Below are 20,529 nucleotides of genomic sequence, written 5' to 3'. Positions count from 1 at the left end.
TAATTTATACCCCGCCTCCCCTGCCGAAGCAGGCTCAGGGCGGCTTACAAGGCCATTGGCATCATAAAACAATAAAAATAAATTTAAAATCATAAAACAATCTCCAAAGGCGATTGTTGTCCTGGTCGGCCCCAATGGGGTCCGTTAGAAACCATGGTGAACACTGGAAATGTTTCAAGCCTGTTAATGTTCCCTAACCATCCAATTTGCCTCCCCAATTGCCCAAGCATTCCGTATATTGATTTGGCATCATACAACATAAAGGCTAAAAGATGAATGCAGCAGGTTCCCCGTTGCTGGCTTAAGCCTATCTGCGGTGATTTAAAACATTTGCTTAAAAAAGCCATGCACAAGTGAGAATCTGTACGTGTATGCAACATACGAAACCAGAGCTAGACTTTTCTCGATCTTCACACCCAAGCCATCACCTTCGCATTGCTCCCTGACAGCTTTAAACCAAGTGGTGACTTGCAGCAGATGGCAGAAAGCACAGTTTTTAAGTGGTGTTAATAAGTGCTAAAGAAGGTCCTAAAAAAAAAACCCTCAGCTTTATAGGATTTCATGAAACTCCTTGAAAATGTGACTTATTTTTATCTTGCCACGCAGATGAGATACTTTTGGCAATTGCGAATTCTCTCAAACTTGGGTCTCACTTATTTCCTCACATTGTAGTTGTTGTTGTAGATTTCATGCCCTGGAGAATAAATTCAGGGCAGTAAAGGTGAAACCTCTAATATAGCTCAATGTTACTTTTTGGCCTTTTATGTAAAAAGCAGGGCCTTTTTTGTTGAAAAAGCCCAGCAGGAACTCATTAGCATAATAGGCCACACCCAACAGCAGAAACTCATTAGCATATTAGGCCACACCTCTGACAACACCGCTCATTAGCATACTAGGCCATACCCCCATGTTACCAGAAGTGTGGTCATCCAGCCACACCCATCTTTTGCTTCTTATTCTGTTTACCTTGTTTGTTATCAAAACCCAGGGCCTTTTTTTGGAGCAGGAACTCGTTTGCATGTTAGGCCACACACCCCTAAGGTAGCCAATCCTAATGAGTTTCTGCTTTTGGGCATGGCCTATTATGCTAATTAGTTCCTGCTGGGCGTGGCCAACTCAGGAGCCAGCCGGAACTCTGTTCCTGTGTGTTCCTGCCCAAAAATAGCCCTGGTCAGTCGTGTGTAACCACATGCAACTTGGTTCATGCAATTAAAGAAACAGAGTAGAAGAACCAAAGCTGTTTTTTATATCCCACTTTTCTCTACCCTAAGGAGTCTCAAAGCAGTTTACAATCGGCCTTCCCTTCTTCTCCCCACAACAGTCACCTTGTGAGAAGAGGGGTAAGGTTGAGAGTGTTCTGAGAGGACTGTGACTGGCCCAAGGTCACCCAGCAGGTTTCACGTGAGGGGGATCAAACCCAGTCCCACCACTCTTAACTACTACACCATGCTGGATCTCGTAGCCTTACTTAAAACATTTATTAGCCAATTTTCTATTTTATATGAATTCAAGGCATCTTACAATATAAATCATTAAAAATACAATAAAATGCATAAAAGCAGTAGTTAAAATGAAACATTTAAAATTGCCAGTAGACAGAACTACTAATCTAATGCTGTCATAAATAAAAATAGGGTTGCCCATCCCCAGGAGGAACTTGAGGATTCCCCAGAATTACAGCTCATCTTCAGACAACAGAGGTCAGTTCCCCTGGAGATAAGGGATGCCTGGGAGAATAGACTCTATGGCCTTGTACCCCACTGAGGTCCCTGTCCTGCCTAGGCTCCATCCCCAAAAATCCCAAATAGGGTTGCCAAGTCGAAATATCTCCTTACCGGGGGACTCCCGTGCTGCGGCTGGAACGCGCGCGCGCGCGCGCCGCATGCATGTCACCCAGAAGTGACGCGACCACGCCGGGCACGCTGGGGGCGGGACCACGACCATCCGAGGGAAAACCATCGAGTTTTCCCTCGGATGACCGTGGCCCCACCCCCAGCGTGCCCGGCGTGGTCGCGTCACTTCCAGGTGACGCGCTCGTCGGGGTGGGGTTCCCCCCAAGGCCCCATCCGCCGCTGGTGGGGAACGGGCCTCTGGGGCGGGGGTTTCCCCGCCCCCGGGGGGACTTGGTAAGCCTAATCCCAAAGCTTCCCAACCCTACCCCCACCAGTGGCCATAAGGAAGCTGACTACCCTAAATAAGAACTTTTAGATGTAACCTTACACAGAGAACTTCTGTATTTACTTTATTAATAGTCCGTTTTTTCTTGTTTCTCTTCAAAAATGGTGCCCACAAATCTTTGCCAAGAAGATTTGCTCAGGAACAGTTGAAGGTGCTCCTGAGTATCAAATCTTCTCATGCATTCTACACAACAGCTCTCGGTCGGTTTAGTTAAAGCCACCATTTCCCCAAGACTCTAGTACTGGCTTGTATTTGGAAAACACATATGGCGACTTCGCATGCCATTCATACTACAACTATTTGATAAGCAGGGCTTCCCTACTGTCCAACCAAATGGAAAATCAAATGTTACCACCAATGCTCCCCCTAAGCCGTGGAGTCGTGTGAGCAAAAAATTCTACTTTGTGAGCTACCGGCATTAAAGCTGTGAGTGAGCGATTGGGCTACCGCATAAATTAGTTTGCTCTGGAGCCATCCTTCCTGAGCTAAAACAAAAATCTGTGAACTGGAGGCTAAAAAACTGTGAGCTAGCTCACACTAATTCAGTTTAGAGGGAACACTGGTTACCACCACCCCCTGCCAGCCAGATTTCTCTCCCGGCATGGAAGAATAAAGTTCTCATAGCTTGGAAGGATATCAGAGGGCAGTTAGCGATTAAAGGAAACAATGCCATTGAAAACCAGTGAACCCGGGAAAACCAGTGAAAGCCTGAATCCCAAGGGACTCTGTTTTTGCAGAGAACCATATTACGTAAGTCACTACACGTCCACCATGGAAAGCCAGCACATTATATTGGATAGTGCTGGACTAAGCCTGGGGAGGCTCAGGTTCAAATGTCATGAAATTCAGTGGGAGACACCAGACCAGTCACTCACTCAGGATCATTGTGAGGAAAACCCAGCAGGAGAGAGCCGTATGTTCCCCGTATGTTCCCCCAAGAGCGCTACGGTCTGGGGCCCAGAATCTTTTAACTATACCGGGCCCCAAGGATGCTAAACTGGCCGTCACGAGGGCTAGGGCTTTCTCGGTGGCGGCCCCCACCTGGTGGAATGAGCTCCCGGAGGAGATCCGGGCCCTGCGAGACCTGGTACAATTCCGCAGGGCCTGTAAGACGGAGCTCTTCCACCAGGCTTTTGATTAGGGGCCGCCACCGTCCCCCCCGCTATATTACCATCAATGTGGGGGGGGTGAGGGCCCTAGGAGGGTAGGAGGAACATCCGTTTAACATCTATTATGCAATGCCTACCGGGGGATGTTTGGTTTTGTGATTTGTCCTCTCTGATATTTAGAAATGGATGCTGTGTAGTTGAGCACTTTATTGTTATTGTTATTGTTTGATTGGGTTTTAAACTGTATATTGTGTTTTTGTACTAAAGTATTTGATGTTTTTATGAGCAAGTTTTATATTATGTAAGCCGCCCTGAGCCCTACAGGGGAGGGCGGGGTATAAATTCAACAAATAAATAAATATATAAATATATAAAAAATAAGTTGGGCCTGTGAGAAGTTGTACGAGGATCAAAAATCCCACAAGGACTTGCAGGAGGCATCTCATATTCCCCACACACTCTATTTCCTCTTTCTCTTTCTTGAAAGCCCCCACAGCCTTTCTCCTTTTCCTGATTCCTTTTCTCCTTCGAGGGTTGCCCACCTCCAGGTGGTGCCTGAAGATCTCCTGGAATCACAACAGATCTCCCAACTACAGAAATCAGTTCCCGCTTAGGGTTGCCGGCTCCAAGTTGGGGAATTCCTGGAGATTTGAGGTTGGAGCCTTGGGATGGCGAGGTTTGGGGAGGGAACCAACCTCAGTATGATACAATGCCATAGACACCACCCTCCAAAGCAGCCATTTTTGTCTGGGGAATTAATCAGTTGTAATTCCAGGTGATCTCCAGCCCCCACCTGGATGCTGGCAACCCTAGATTCCATTGATGAAATGGCTGCTTTGGAAGGTGGAGTCTATGGCATTATGACCTTCTGAGATCCCTCTGCACCTCAACCCCACCCTCGCCAGGCTCAACCTCCAAAATCTCCAGGTACTTCCTAACCTGTAGTAACCCTAACTCCCTCCCACCCAACTGCCAACCTACCTCTATCTGCCCCTCTGTCTTAAGCTTTCCCTCTCACTTACCCCCATCAGTTGCTACCTAAGAAAACTGTAGCCCAGTTATGTGGTGTCAGCCACTGGGCATGGCCCACCTGCATGGTAGAGAACCCTCGAGGACTTGTGGGGGGGGGCACCTCACTTTCCCTGGTATCCCCCTCCCGACATTACTTCCTCTTTCTCTCCTCCCGGCAATCCCCATATCCTTTCCCCTTCCCCTGCCTCATTCTCTCATTCTTAGCCATTCATCAACCTACCTTCTATCTACCTCCCATCTTCAGCTACATTTATTTACTTTATTTATACTCCATGTTATTTATTTATTTATTTAAATTTATAACCCACCCTCCCCACGAACGGGCTCAGGGTGGCGTACAGATGGGGCCAATGCCCAATACATAAAACATTAAAACTGCATTTTAAAAACATTCAGTGCAACATAAGTGCTCTCCACAACAACTAACAAGGGAACCAATGACGTCACCAGGATGGTATCCTTAGTGGCCACAGCTCCACGCAGTACCACCATTTTTGCACACACGGCGAGTTGGTAATAAGGGCTAGGACAGATAGTAATAATTGTAGACAGATGGTAACAGTCGTGTATGTATGCGGGCCACCACCAGTGGTCCGCGGCTAAAGCAAGAGCTTTAGACAGGGGACTAACAATGTTTCAGGAGCTGTGGTGGCTCAAGTGGTTAAGACACTGAACTGCAGGCTGTGGAAGGTCAGTAGTTCAGCAGTTTGAGACCCGAGTGTGCCGCATGACGGAGTGAGCTCCCGTCTCTAGTTCCAGCTCCTGCCAAACTAACAGTTCGAAAGCAAGAAATTGGAAGTAGATAAATAGGGACCACTTCGGTGGGAAGGTAACAGCGTTCCGTGCACCTTGGTGTTTAGTCATGCCGGCCACATGACCACGGAAATGTCTTCGGACAGTGCTGGCTCTTCGGCTTTGAAATGGAGATGAGCACCGCAACCCTAGAGTCGGACTCGACTGACTTTCGAGCAAGGGAACCTTTACCTTTTTAACAATGTTTCATAGGGGATAGGAAATACAACATATAATTCATTTTTAATTGCACATGCCGTAACTGCACGGAGGAAACGCCTCTGGCTTGGATCAGTCATGTCCCGAATGGCTGCGTCGACCGGCTTGATGACGTTGGGGCTTCAGGACCCGTATGTCATATCACCACATTGCCACCGCCTGGCCGGAGCATCCCACTGCAGGGATTTTTCTTGTAGCAGAGTAGTTTCTACCGCCTTACGATCCTGGAGCAGGACGTCCCAACTGACAGCTAACACCTTCCCACAGGGGAGATGGTGTGCCCACCGTCTCTAAGGAGTGGTTCCCATTTTATCTACTCGCCGAGGCTTTCGAATCAAAGGCCGGAATAGGCCTGAAAAAGAACCAGTCCTCTCCCTGCTGCCTTTTTTATTCACAGAAATCCAGACTAAAATACTGTGGTTGCCTAAAAACAGCCACTGAGGGAATCCATTGCTACAGGCAATCCTTTTATCATTTTTGGTTGGCTTTTTTTTTTTTTTTTTTAAAAAACACGTTGTACTTTTTTCTTTTTTTTTAAGATTTCACATTTTTCTGCAAACCTGGGGCTCCTTTCAAGTTTGTGGAAAGATCTGTCTTTCCTGTTCTCACAGCTCCAGACACAGATTCAAGTATCCTCAGATCTGGCCAACTTTGCTATTAGTATATAGATAGCTACTGGATAAAGATCAATCATGTAGTCAAGTTAACTGTGTGGCAAACCGATTACCGGTTATTTTTGCTCTCGACATACAAAACTCATGACGGCTAGAATCTCTTGAGCAATACAGGAATAAGAGAAATATTTGAAACGGTGATTCTTGACCGTATTGCTAAGGAAGCCCACCAACAGGGTTTTGTGGCAGTTTTTCTTGAACCTGCTTACATTTTCTAATCCTTGATCAGGAAGAGAAAACAGTTCCTTCTGAAAAACTGCCTGCAGCAGCCATTACTGGCAGTCGGAGCCATCTACAAGGCTCTTGCCATCACAGATCTGAAAAACAATCAAACACCTGTCATTACAATGTCTATCTTACCTTCTTTTTCGGCCCTGAATACAAATATCCTATGCGCCGTAACAAGTTCAAACTTGATATCCCCATGGACTCTGACTGAAGACACAGCAGACAGGAGGATTATTCCTTTAGAATACACTTCCTGCATCAAACAGAATGGAAAGGCTTAAGTTAGTCTTTAAAATGCCTGTTTATTAGTGCAATCCTAAATTGTGTTCCCACCACCCAAATCAATGGGCTTAGAAGGGTGTGTCTCTGATTAGCATGGCACAATATAGGGCAAGCCATTGTGTTCATGGTAACCCGTGCTTTTGATACAAATGCTCACGTCTCTGTCTTGAAAATGCTACTGAAATCCCCTTCCACACTAAATGTAACAGGAAGCTTGTTTGATTACCTAATGCTTGTCCCTCTGTTAGAAAAAGGGACCCAACACCTAGAAAACATGCTATAAAAAAATCTTTTAATGTTTCTACAAAATGGTAAAATGTGAATTTTTAAACTCTTCCCTTATCAGACAACGGGCATTCACCATTCTAATGCTTTTGGCAATCCCAACCATTCTGAGAAAATCCCGACTCCCCAAATTATCTAATGGGTGGACGGCCATGAAATACTTGAGCTGATTCAGCCAAACAAAGATATAATTTCATCGTGTCCAAGAAAAACAAGAAGAAGGAGAAGGAGGAGGAGGAGATTGGATTTATACCCCGGCCTTCACTACCCAAAGGGGTCTCGGGGCGGCTTACAAACTCCTTTCCCTTCCCCTCCCCACAACAGACAAACTATGAGGTAGATGGGGCTGAGAAAGCTCTGACAGAAACTGCTCTTTTTTCCAAGGACAGCTGTGGCAGAGCTATGGCTTGCCCAAGGTCATCCAGCAGCTGCAAGTGGAGGAGTGGGGAATCAAACCCGGTTCTCCCAGATTAGAGTCCGTGCACTTAACCACTACGCCAAACTTGCAGTTTGTTCACAACTTCTGAAGCATTTAAAACACAGTTTGCATTTGTAATGGTTATTTCCAGCGCTTATGGCTGTGATGATGTGCTTGAACACTGTGTGGACTGTTGTTATTCTTGATTCCATTTACAGACTCCCTTTCTCACCGAGCCTCAAAGCAGATTACAAAATATGGGGGGGGGGGGAATACAATCAGATAGCAAAGACCTCCAGTAAACAATGAAGCAGCACTAGGATTACAGGACAGGAAAATAATGCCAACAAAAACTGTCTAGGGGAAGACATATTATAATGAAGAAAGTGGGGGTTACACAAATAGAGGACATTGTAGTAAACAGAGAGACATACAATAAACATTGCAATGGACTATAATACTGTCGCTTCTAGAAGAAGCTTCCTTATAGAGCTGTTTCATTCTATTATGGTTTTAATCCCCTTTATAATTCCAGAAACTAGAAATGGCACTTAATAGAAAGTGGTTAGGGTATGGCTTCGCCTTCACGGCCTCTACCATTGCTAGCAAAACTTCGGACAGTAGGTGGGGGTTTCCATAATTCTGGAACAGGGTATTTGGGGGGGGGGATTTTTAAGAGGTTCCAAGCCGAACCATCCTCTGATGATGGAAGAAGCTGTTTCCAAATGAGTGCTCCCTGAATGTGATGCTTCTGGGGCTCTTCTGAAGCACCCCTTTCTCCACTGAGTCAGTAAAAGCTCAGGACTGGCTTTTTGGCTTTGAGAAAGAGATGCAATGAGAAAAAAAGCAAGAGGGTGCCAGGAAGCACATTGCTGAGCACCACGCCGAGACACACTGACCCAAGTGAAGACGGAGATGAACTGGGAATGGTCGACACACTCACCCGCTGGAATGGTGAAGGTGAAGCGACACAGCCACAGGAATCACTGGTGCACTCCCCTGACCAGTAGGGTTGTCATTCCTCTGATGCGGGCAGGGGTCCCCCTGCTTTTGGGGGGCCCAATCTGCCAATGGCCAGCTGGCTGGCAGGGGGAACCCTGCCCCCAAGGAGCCCCGTCATGCCCAATGTGCCTGGAACAATAACGTCACCCCTAGGTGACGTCATCATGCAGAGGACACTCTAGCATTTGGGTTAAAACTCTACTGTGACCATGGGGGGGGGGGGTTGCCCAAATGCTAGAGCGTCCCCTGCACGATGTGCCCGTTGTGATGACATGACTTCTGGATGATGTCATTGTGGCACGCACGCAAAGCACCCCCTCCAGCTGCCCGGTGAGACCTGGCAACCCTACTGACCAAATTCAACCACATACACAAAAACAATTCCCCTTCAAATTAGAGAAGAAGAGATTGGATTTATACCCCGCCCTTCACTACCTGAAGGAGTCTCAGAGCAGCTTACAAACTCCTTTCCCTTCCTCTCCCCACAACACACAGGGAGGGGCTGAGAGAGCCCTTGAGAGAACTGCCCTTGAGAGAACAGCTCTGAAAGAACTTATAACAGACCCAAGGTCATACCAGCAGCTGCATGTGGAAGAGTGGGGAATCAAACCTGGTTCTCCCAGATTAGAGTCTGTGCTCCTAACCACTACACCAAACTGGAGCCACAAGCCAGGGATCCGCGACTGGAAGCTGCAATCCACATTAAAAATCAGGACCATATGCTCCCTGCACTACAGGATATGATGAAACACCACAGCACATCCAGTGTTCAGGAGAGCTATGAGTCCACACAAAACTAGGGCCTGGGGGAACAGGTAAGCAAGCTTATCTCTGAATACCTCCTCAATCTGCCTCTTCCTTTGGCTTACTGAAGATGCAAGTTTAAACTCCTGACAACCACTCAGCATTCTGCTTCGGGACCTTTGGATGGTCTCCCTCAGATACCACAGCAGGAACTGCAGATGGTCCCCATGACCCTTTCCACTCATTCTGCATATTCAGAAACTTCATTGTATGGTATCCAGGGCTCTTTTTGTAGCAGCAACTCCTTTGCATATTAGGCGACACACCCCTAATGTAGCCAATCCTCCAAGAGCTTACAGAGCTCTTCTTACAGAAGAAGAAGAGGAGGAGGAGGAGATTGGATTTATACCCTACCCTCCACTACCCAAAAGAGTCTCAGAGCGGCGTACAGTCTCCTTTCCCTTCCCCTCTCCACAACAGACACCCTATGAGGTTGGTGGGGCTGAGAGAGCTCTGACAGAAACTGCTCTTTTTTTCAAGAACAGCTGTGCCAGAACTATGGCTTGCCCAAGGTCATCCAGCAGCTGCAAGTGGAGGAGTGTGGAATCAAACCCGGTTCTCCCAGATTAGAGTCCATGCACTTAACCACTATGCCAAACTGGCTCTGTAAGCTCTTGGAGGATTGGCTACATTAGGGGTGTGTCGCCTAATATACAAAGGCGCTCCTGCTACAAAAAGAGCCCTGATCAATGCATCATAAAGGGTCTTGTTGTTAACACTAGAACAATGGCAGCCTTCAACCCCAAAGCAAAGAGATAAACAAGACGCTTGCAACAGGAAACCAATGTGACAAAGTGGACTGGGTGTTGGGCTAGGATATGGGAGACCCAAGTTCAAATCTCCCTTCTGCTGGTCAGGCACTCTAGGCCTAACCTACATCACAAGATTGTTTTGTGAGGATAAAATGGAAGAGAGAAGGACGTAAGCTGCTTTAGGTCCAAATCAACCAATCGCTAAACTTACTCCTCCCTATTCTGCCACAAGATCCAACAGAAGATACTAGGCCAAGAAAAATTCCTGGCAAAATAGCCAGGGCTTCTCTTTTTTTTAAGAAAAAGCCCAGCAGGAACTCATTAGCATAATAGGCCACACCCAACAGCAGAAACTCATTAGCATATTAGGCCATACCCCTGGCAGCACAGCTCATTAACATATTAGGCCTCATCCCCATGCCTTCCCTTGGCTTGCCCTGGCACCCTGCAGGCCAGGGAAGGCTTGGGACAGGCCAGGGAAGGCTTGGGGAGGCATTTAAATGCCTCCCCGTGTTAAGGAATGAGATTGATATTTGTTTTATGGACTATGTTTATTGCTACACACACAATGGACACACACACACACAGCCTCAGAAAGCTGTACAAATCACGTGTTGTGATACTACACATAGAAGGTGCCTGCATAAGCCTTACATGTTCATAAGGTTTCAGCTACACAGCATCAGCCTGGTGAAGGAAGCACACATCTCCATTGTTGTCAGCAAAACAACAACTTGAGCAGAGACAGCCCCCATCGCCCCCATCGCGCACAGCACATCCATGCTTTGTTCTACATTGGCATTTCCTGTCAAATGGACATTTGTTTCACAAAGGGAATGGCCAAGCTTCATCTACACTTCACTGAAGCATCTTGACGTCAAGGTTTTCACACCTGACCAGATGGCCCTCTTTGAGTAAGGTATTAGATTTCAATATTGACCACTCCTTTAGGTAACCTCCCACTCCTATAGGCAACCAATAGGATTGTTTTTGGGATGGACTAACAGGAAGGTGGGCCAGGAGGTTGGCACCATCAATACCCATCTCCTGGATCTCCAATAAAAGAAGAGAATCAGTCACATGGTCTCTCTCTCTCTCTCTCTTCTTGATCAACTAGCATCTCCCCTGCAACAACCCCTGTCTGCTTTAACTCTTTTGTCCAGCTCGCTATACCCAAACCCTTGCCTCTACTGCCCACACGTTCTGGCTGGTTCTGGTTGTGTGTTAAATTCCCTTAGATTTCTATTTTCTCCCCATCCATTCTTCATTGGGATCACCAAGCTGTGAAGACAGATAAGTATCACCCATCATCACCCCCACCTGCTAATGCAAACGTGCTTAATTTTAATACTGTATTTCTAAGGAGCTTGATTGAATGTGTGAGCGCATCAGTATTGTTTGTATGTGATAGATTTTCTTAAGTAAAAGACAGTCATTTTAGCAACACCAGGCTCGACTCCTTTTACTGGTAACCCCCGGTGGGAACGGGACCTTGGTATAGTTGGCAAGCACCCAGTTTAAAATTTGCCAATTGCTGTAGACAGGGGTCACTTCCTGCAGGAGCGCACAGCAGCAGAGCTCCGGCAGTAAAGAGTCCAGGGGCTGGGCACATGCAACAAGACCCACCCTCTGCTCCCAGCAGCCCTCAGTCAGAGCAAGAAGCAGCCAGGTAAGTTGCAGAGCCCCCCCCCCCGGTCCCCCGGGCCCAAACAGTCCAGCGGCACCTTTAAGACCAAGTTTTATTCAGGCGACAGCTCCTCTCCTCTGCGAGGACAGATCTGCACATTTCCAACCCCCCCCCCAATAGCTAGCAATCCAGAACAGTCCAGTTGAGCCTGAGCAGTGGGTGTTGCCTTCTGATGACACCAGGGGGTGTGGCATATGCAAATACATTACGCTAATGAGTTATCCTAATGAGCTCCTGCGCCTCTTTTTCTACGAAATGACCCCTGGCTGTAGATAAAGCAATTCGGCTAACACCCAGTCCTTCCAGGGGGGGCCCTGGCCGGCCCGCCACAAAGTCGCCGGGGGGGGGGGTGTTTCGCTCTCCAGGCCTTCCCTCTGCAGCCACGCATGCAGAGGTTTTGGCTGTAGTGGGCGTGGCCAACTCTGAAGCCAGCCAGAACGCCATTCCTGTGCGTTCTTGCCCAAAAATTGCCCTGAAAATAGCAGTACGGTTTTATTTTATCGTGTTTCCTTCAGAAAAATTCTTGTCAAAGTTGCGCCTTCAGCAACCTGGTCGCCCGAAATCACTATGCGTAATCTGCTTTGAGTCCCAGTGAGAAAAGCAGACTATAAAGAATGTAAATAAATAAACTCACCATTTCATACCGTTTCAGACAAAAAAGGAAATGTAAGCAGAGGTGTACAGATGCCCATACCCATAAACATGTTCTTAATGCCCTTCCCCAGAGAAGTGGTCATTGTATGAATCAGCATTCCTGACGATTCCACTGCATTGAACAAATTAGATTTGAAAAGTCTGGGGCAGGTTTCCTTCCACAAATTATGTCCTGGTGTCTACAGGCATCTACCGGCCGGATTTGGTACTGTAGCAACATTACTATCAAAGGAAATCTAGCATGTGTTTTGTTTTAGTCTGTTATTTTGGGGACAGGCCCCTTCCATCTTCCCAGTTGCCAGAATCCACTGTCTTCTTCAAACAAAGAAAAAATGAATCGCATATTTTTTTTAAAAAAAGAATCCAGTTTATATGCCACTTCAGTGCCTTATGAAGAAAAAAAAAGAGGGGGCACGGTTTCGCTTTTTGCACCCAAAAGAAGAAGAAGAAAAGACCAAATCTGACAAATTCAAAGAACCCGGTTTGCAACCCTGGCAAGGGCAGTTTTCACAAGCTAATTAATGGGGGAGGAAATACAAGGTTAGCTCTTCTGCTGTGAGGGTGTTGGGAGTCCCCGAACTGCGCATGATGTGAAGCTAAGTCAAGGTGACTGCCGCAGAGACTATGCTGGAGGTTGGGTCATAGGTCAGTACATCTCCTTGGCATGCAGGCGGACCCCAGTTCAATCCCCGACATCTCCAGTTAAAAGGATTAGATAGGAGGTGACGTGAAAGACCTTTAACTGAGACCCTGGGGAGCTACTGCCTGCCGGCGTAGACAATAGGCCTGATCCAGTAGAAAGCAGATTCACACCTTCAAGCCATCTTTGTGGCACAGGTGCTCTGAGCCTGCTCCATCTTGGAACCAGGAAGGATTTCGATGGAGGACTGATTTTGGAGGTTTTATTTTCCCTTCTGCTGTATGATACCACATATTAGATTCCCAAAAGTTGTCCGGCAGCAAACCAGGTAATAATAACTAATAATTATCCCGTGGCATTGTGTGTAGAATTGCCAGGAGATTCTAAGATTGTCTGGCATCCAAAAGTCCTAGCTCTTCTAGCGTTATGCGCCACTAGGTGGCAAGCTAGACTTGTTTTCAAGGGAAGAGACGTTCCAGAGGTGGTTTGCCATTGCCTGCCTTTGTGTCAAGCCCCTTGGAGGTTGTACTTCCAAATAATAGCCAAGGCTGACCTTGCTTAATTTCCGAAATCTAATGGGATTGGGCTAGCCTGGGCTGTACAGGTCAGTGCAGCAAACCAGGTAATGCCCCTTAATGCACTGCTCCATACAAGACTGAGATGCACAATCTTCTGCCCACAGATGGACAATGACATCTTCTAAACAGAGGGACTGAGGACACTCCAGAACTCCTTGATACAGATTTTTCTACACCTGAAGGACATAAGGAAAGCACCAGTACTGCCCAGGGAGCAAGAGAACCACTGTGATGGAGTGGTTAGAGTGTTAGACAAGGATATAGGAGACCCCGGGTCAAATCCTCACTCTGCAATGTTACCTCGCTGGGTGACCTTGTGCCAGTTACACTCTCTCAGAATAACACAGGGCCCCCCAACCTTTTTCATCCTGCAGGCACCTCTGGAATTCTGACAATGGATGGGCACAGCCAGAAAACGGCTTCTGAAGGAGTGGGAACCAACCACAAATTGTCAGGGAGTGAGATTATGCATAACCATAATAATAATGCTTCAGATTTCAGGCAGAAGGTCTATTTAACAAAAGGAGGAGGAGGAGGAGGAGGAGAAGAAGAAGAAGAAGAGGAACAGGAAGAGGAAGAGGAAGAAGAAGAGGAGGAGGAAGAGGAGGAGGAGGAAGAGGAGGAAGAGGAGGAGAAGAAGGAGAAAAAGATTGGATTTATACCCCGCCCTTCACTTGGAGTCTCACAGCAGTTTACAAACTTCTTTCCCTTCCCCTCCCCACAACAGACACCCTGTGAGGTAGGTGGGGCTGAGAGAGCTCTTTCCAGAACTGTCCTTGAGAGAACAGCTCTGACAGAACTATGACTTGCCCAAGGTCATCCAGCAGCTGCCTGTGGAGGAGTGGGGAATCAAACCCAGTTCTCCCAGATTAGAGTCTGCACACTTAGCCACTACACCAAACTGGCTCTGATTGGCTGTGCAGATTTTAATTAAAATAAATGTATCATTTATATCATATATTCCCCTACTGACAATTGTCCTGATATTTGTAAAAAGTGCCCTTTGTATTTTCCTTTATTTCTTCCCTTACCCCCTTTTCCTTATTCTGTATTTCTATAAGAAGTCAAAAAATACATTTACACACACACACTTCTTGGCAAATAGAAGGAGAAGTCGTGGAAGCAGTGACAGACTTCACGTTCCTATGATCCAAGATACCTAAACAGCATGATAAAAAGTAGAGACATCACCCTGCCAACAAAAGTCCGCATGGTCAAAGCAATGGTATTCCCAGTAGTCATGTATGGCTGTGAGAGTTGGACTATAAGGAAGGCCGAGCGCCGAAGAATAGATTCTTTTGAACTATGGTGCTGGAGGAGACTCTTGAGAGTCCCTTGGACTGCAAGAAGAACAAATCAGTCAATCCTCAAAGAAATCAACCCTGACTGTTCCCTGGAAGGCCAGATAATGAAACTGAAGCTCAAATACTTTGGCCACCAAATGAGAAGGGAGCACTCACTGGAGAAGACCCTGATGCTGGGAAAGATTGAAGGTCAAAGAAGACGGGGACGGCAAAGGATGAGATGGTTAGACAGTGTCATAGATGTAATGAACATGAAATTGAGCAAACTTCAGAGGATGGCGGAAGACAGGAGGGCCTGTACAGACCGCTTACCTTCCATCACACAGTAAAGATCCTTGTGCTGCGATGAGAGCTCCCACCAGAGCATCACTGATTAAAATCTGCACAGCCAATCAGATCTCCAGTGGTCAGTCAGAAGCCCTGCTGGGCAAAAGCCCCACCTGGTCTTTCCTACTTTCTAAAAACATTTGGAAGGTGGTGGGCTCTCCTCCTTTGGAGGTTTTCAAACAGAGGCTAGATGGCCCTCTGACAGCAATGCTGATTCTGTGAACTTAGGAGGATCACAAGAAGGGAGGGCAGGAGGGGTTGCATCAGCGCTTAGTTCTTGTGGCCCTTTCTTACACACCCAGGGAAATGCTGATCGCCACTTTGGGAATCAGGAAGCAATTTCTCTCCAGGCCAATTTGGCCAGGGATCCTGGAGGGTTTTTGTCATCTGGGCATGGATCAGGGGTCACTGGGGGTGTGGGGGGGGGAAGTATTTGTAAATTTCCTGCATTGTGCAGGGGGTTGGACTAGATGACCCTGGAGGTTCCTTCCAACTCTATGATTCTAGGAAAGGTGTCCATATCGGGGACCCATATCGGGCAGCATACTGGGGACCCCTGGTCTAACTCATCTTACAGAGTAGTTGTTCTGAGAAAACAACGGAGGAAGGGAGAATGATGTATGCCACTCTGGGTCTCCACTGGGGGTAAGGACCAGTGTTCCCTCTAAGCTGAGTTAGTGTGAGCTAGCTCACAGTTTTCTAGCCTCCGGCTCACAAATTTTTGTCTTCACTCAGGAAGGATGGGGCTCCAGAGCAAACTAATTTATGCAGTAGCCAAATCGCTTGCTCACAACTTTAATGCCGGTAGCTCAAAAAGCAGATTTTTTTGCTCAAAAGACTCCACAGCTTAGAGGGAACATTGGTAAGGACCCAAAGGAAATAAAATTTAAAATCCCATCTCCAATCCCTGATCGATGGGCCAAGGAAGAGAGTGGAACTGCGGGGACAGGTATTGTGGCCTATTCTGCAGCTGCAGACTAAAACGCCTTTCCTGTCTCTTGGAAGCAGAATAAAGCAGGTTCTCAATTTTAAGCCAGAAAAAAAAAACTCATGCCCCAGATTATCAAAAGCTAGGAAACGTTATCATACATTTCCGGCTGTTGTAGAAAAGAGCCAGCGTCCAGCAGCACCTTAAAGACTAACAAAATATGTGGCAGGGGAGGAGCTTTCACCACTCAGTGCTCACTTCTTCAGATACAATTGCTACAGACAGACTCACACGGCTACCCATCTTGATCTTTCTGGTTGTTGGAAAACGGTAGTGGCTAAGATTAGGACACCACTGGTTCAAGTCTCATTTCAGCCCCTCGATTCATGAGTTGTTTCACAGCAAGAGATTAGGCTGTCGGCTCTCCATCGGAAGTACAGGGTAAGGATGACCCACCGTAAAAGGCCACTTGTGAGGATTACCAAGACGACATCGGAAAAGTGTCTTTAGCAATCAAGAAGCACTGTATGGAAGTGTTATCATGACTCAGCCATACAGCTACAACACTGTACTCAGGGGTCATTTAGTAGAAAAAGAGGTGGAGGAGCTCATTGGCATAACTCATTAGCATAACTTATTTGCATATGCCACACCCCCTGACATCACCGGAAGTGTGTCAGAAGGCAACACTCACCGTTCAGTCTCCACTGGACTGTTTTGGATTGCTAGCTATTGGGGGGGGGAATGTGCAGATCTGTCCTCGCAGAGGAGGGAGAGCTTGTACCTGAATAAAACCTATTTATTTATATTTATTTATTCTTTAGATTTGTATCCCGCCCTCCCCAGAGGCTCAGGGCAGTTAACAAGGGCATAAAATGCCTGAAAAAAACAATAAGAGCAGTATCGGGGAGGGAGGGGTATAAATGTGAAAAATAAATTAAAAATATAAATAAATATAAAAATACAATACAATTTTACAACACAATACAATTAATAAAATATCGGTGCTCTACTACTCACTCCAATTCATAAGATCAAGATGGTGCTCTACAGAAGTTATAAAATTACAATGACCGTATATGTCCCCACAACCCTGCCATCCGCCAGGTACGTCTCGCTCCCCTGATGATACCCGCACCAGTGGTGGTAAGGGTGAGGTGATGGAAAAAGCATTGATGGAATAATGGTGGCGGCAGCTCCTACTCGAAAGCCTGGCGGAAGAGCTCCGTTTTACTTGGTATTAAAGGTGCCACTGGACTGTTTTGGACCAGGGACCATGGGGGGCTCTGCAACTTACCTGGCTGCTCCTTGCTCTGACTGAGGGCTGCTGGGAGCAAGGGGCGGGGCTTGTTGCATGGGCCCGCCCCCTGGGCTCTTTACTGCCGGAGCTATGCTCCTGTGCACTCCTGAAGGAAAAGACCCTTGACCGTACTTATATCCCTATCCTACCCTCAGGTGGGCTTTAGAGAAGATATTACATAGGGCTTTCTTCCCATGATCTCTCCTATGATTGGGCCAGTTTTGCTTGCAGTTTACAAATCTCTGGCCCGTCATCAAAAAGATTTCGATACACTGTGGGTTCTGTTCACAAATGCCAAGAAGAAGGGTGGGGGGAAGGAATTTCAGTTGGGATTTTCTTCTGACAAAATTCTGAAGAAACGCTTGGGACAGTCCCATGCTTGTGAAGAATCTGGAGCAGGCACAAAAACAGACTTCCTCAGAATCCTTTTTTTTTTTTTAACAGAAACAGCAAGTTTCTAGTAGTCCTGATGACTGCAAATGTGTGTTTTGAAAGTGTGGAGGAAGATAGTGAGGCTGAGTCACTTCCTGTCACTCATGCCTTCGTAACCTTAATTATTGAAGTCCACTTGACATGAGACAGTCCAGAAAGATGATTCAGTAGTTACATCTGATGCAGAACAGAGCGGCTCGCCTCTTACAAACTCTAAGTAGGCGAGAATCTATTTCAGCCGATCTTGTGGCAACTCTACTGGCTACCAGTTAACGGATGGGGTCAATTCAAAGTGCGGAGGGGACTCGCATATTCCAGGGACGTATGGAATGGAAGAATTGTGTCATCTAACTCAGTACTGTCTATTTGGATGGAAATCAGCTGTCCAAAGACTTAGCTAGTCTCTCCCAGTCCCGTTACTTAAGATCCAGTACCCAGGACACTAGGGATTTCTGGGTGCCACACTTTCAGGAAGAAGACAAACTAGAATTGAGTTCAGAGGACAGACACAAAGATGGCAAGGAGATGGAAAACAAGCCCTATGAGCAAAGGCTGAAGGAACCAGGTATGTTTAGCCTGGAGAACAGAAGACTGGGAAAACACATGATTCTGCTCTTCAACTACTCGAAGGCCTTCACATGGAAAAGGACAATGAGTTATTCTCTGCTGCTCCAGAGGCAGGACTAGATCTAATGAATGCAAGTCACGGAGAGTATATCTTGGTTGACAGTAAGAGAAACTCCCTAAAAACAATGGAATCGGGTTGCAAAGTCCTCCGTTGGGGTGGGTAATCCTCCACCCTGAGCTTCTGTTGCCCACTACCACTCCAAGTAGCAGCAGGTGAAGAACTAAAAACAAACTTACTGGGGCCCCGGTCACACAGGCCAGAAAAAACGGGGGGGGGGGGCTCTTTGCACCATCACAATCTGATGCGCGATTAGATGATCAGAACTTGACGGTGGCACACCGGGGCTTCCACCATCTGCGCGCGCAGCAAAGAGGACACTGGCATGACCACACCCCAGGAGTCCGGAGGCAGTCCGTGGCAAACCACTTGCTGGTAGGTCGATCCTGGTAGCTTTTAACTACATGGCTTCGGTGGCTTGCCGTGGGTTGGCCATGGGAGTGCTTCGCCTCCCAGATGTTATGGTGAGATCGCGCCCGGAAAATCCGCCGGAGTACCGTGTCTTCAGCGGGGTAAATGCTCTGTGTGACCGGGGCCTTACTTACTTTGACAAACCTTTATTGGCATATGGAAACAAACAAACATCAGTGTCACCAGTGTGACAACATCCCTTCTTAGGAGAACCCAGAAATGAAGGCAGGAAATTGTAGGAATCGCTGGAAATTCTATGGCCACCACAGAGTTTCAGGCGATTCCTAGAGCTACCCACCATCACTTCCGGGTTTTACCTGCAAGTGATGTCACATGGCAACACTGTGCCCCACCATGTCCCCGTTCCCAACTCTCCCACTGGTTTCCAGGCTGAGCCTGGCAAACCTACAATGGAGCCAGTTACTTAGGCGGGGGGTGGTGGCTTTCCCTCACTGGAGGTCTTCAAAAAGAGGCAGGACACTCATCTGTTCAGGATGATCTAGCTTGTCAGAGAGCAACTCTCTAAACAGACACCCTCTTCCCACCGGCGTAAACTGCGGGGGGGCTCTGGGGCGCGAGCCCCCCCCCGAAATTTCCCAGAAGCCCCGCCCACCCCTCGCCCTCCCAAGCCGGCGCCAAGCTCCCCCGGGCCCCAGCTCTCATTATGGCCTCTTTAAGGCCCTCTGCTGCGGCGACTGCCCCGACTGCCGGCTCCTCTCGCTCGGCTCCTACGCGGCCGCAGTTCCCCCTCTCCATCGGAGGGCACCGGCCAGAGAGAGCCTGCCGGGAGAACCCGCCGGCGCCGGCCACGCTCGAACTCCACCGCCACGGGTGGGGATTGGGGGCTTCCTCCTCCCCTCCTCCTGCCAATCGCTGCAGCGTCTGGGGTGCCCCATGCCTGTCCGGCCGCCCCCACCCCCGCTCCCAGAAGACCCTCCCGGCCCGGGGCCGCCTCGTCTGCGGCAGGGAGAGCCTCACTCCCGGAGGGCGGGTGGGCGGGAGTCAGGAGGCCGTGGCAGAGCACTCCAGGGAGTGGGGGGTCCACCCTGCAGGCTGCGGCCAGTCAGTTGCCACCAGCAACAGGCCCCCCTCCCCCCCAGCCATCTGCTGGAAGGCAGCGGGAAGCGGCCTGGGAAGGGCACCTGCGGGGGGGGACGCCCTCCTCGATGCCTCAGTCCCGCCGGGTCTTCACACTAGGGCAGGAAGCGTTTTTTCCCCCTGGGAAAGGGTTGAAAGGGTTAAAATAGCCGAGCTTTTGCTAGTGAGGTCGAACAAGGGAGGACTTCTGGACGTGCGAAAGCAGGGAAAGGCTTGCAGCCGGAGTCTGGGAAGGTAAGGTTTACTCTCAAGTAGGTCCAGTCTCGGAAGACAGAAATTCAGACCTGGCGTCTGGGGGAGGGTGTGTGTATGGGCTCCCCTCCCTTCTCTTAAAGGTGCAGCCGTTCCATAACTTCCTTAATCTGCAAAATAATATTTCTGAATTTCTGCTGAATTTCTGCTGGTTCCCCCAGCCCATTTCTGCTGAATTTCTGCTGGTTCCCCCCCAGCCCATCAGGTTTCTAAAAACTTGGAATCCAGCTGCCATTCTCTCTCTCTCTGTTTCTCTCCTCCACCGCACATGGCCCGGCTGCTTTGCAAAAAAAGAGAAAATGTAATCAAACGTGCCCTTGACACAGCAAGGGGAAGCCAAGGCAAAGGGTGAAACGTGGCAGCGAGGGAGGGGGGTCGCCTTGATTTGCTGTGGGTCCATTCCCCCCTTATCTTCCCCCGCCTCCCTTTTCCTTTGCAAAAAAAAAAAAAAAGACACG

At 48.0% G+C, this 20,529-nt stretch overlaps 1 protein-coding gene across 1 annotated transcript in view; it reads right to left on the bottom strand.

Annotated features, from left to right (window-relative positions):
- ARAP2 (ArfGAP with RhoGAP domain, ankyrin repeat and PH domain 2) overlaps window positions 1–20,529 on the bottom strand; it is a 179,161-nt gene that overhangs the window by 114,504 nt on the left and 44,128 nt on the right. Inside the window, exon 7 of the mRNA XM_015418194.1 lies at window positions 6,365–6,485. Within this exon, the coding sequence (XP_015273680.1) occupies window positions 6,365–6,485 (121 nt within the window). The remainder of the gene's footprint in view (window positions 1–6,364; window positions 6,486–20,529) is intronic.

This window comes from Gekko japonicus, unplaced genomic scaffold, assembly GCF_001447785.1.
Source record: "Gekko japonicus isolate JY-2015 unplaced genomic scaffold, Gekko_japonicus_V1.1 scaffold55, whole genome shotgun sequence".
Classification (NCBI taxonomy): Eukaryota; Metazoa; Chordata; class Lepidosauria; order Squamata; family Gekkonidae; genus Gekko; species Gekko japonicus.
The sequence above is the reverse complement of the archived record's forward strand: the minus strand, read 5'-3'. Positions and strand labels throughout refer to the sequence as shown.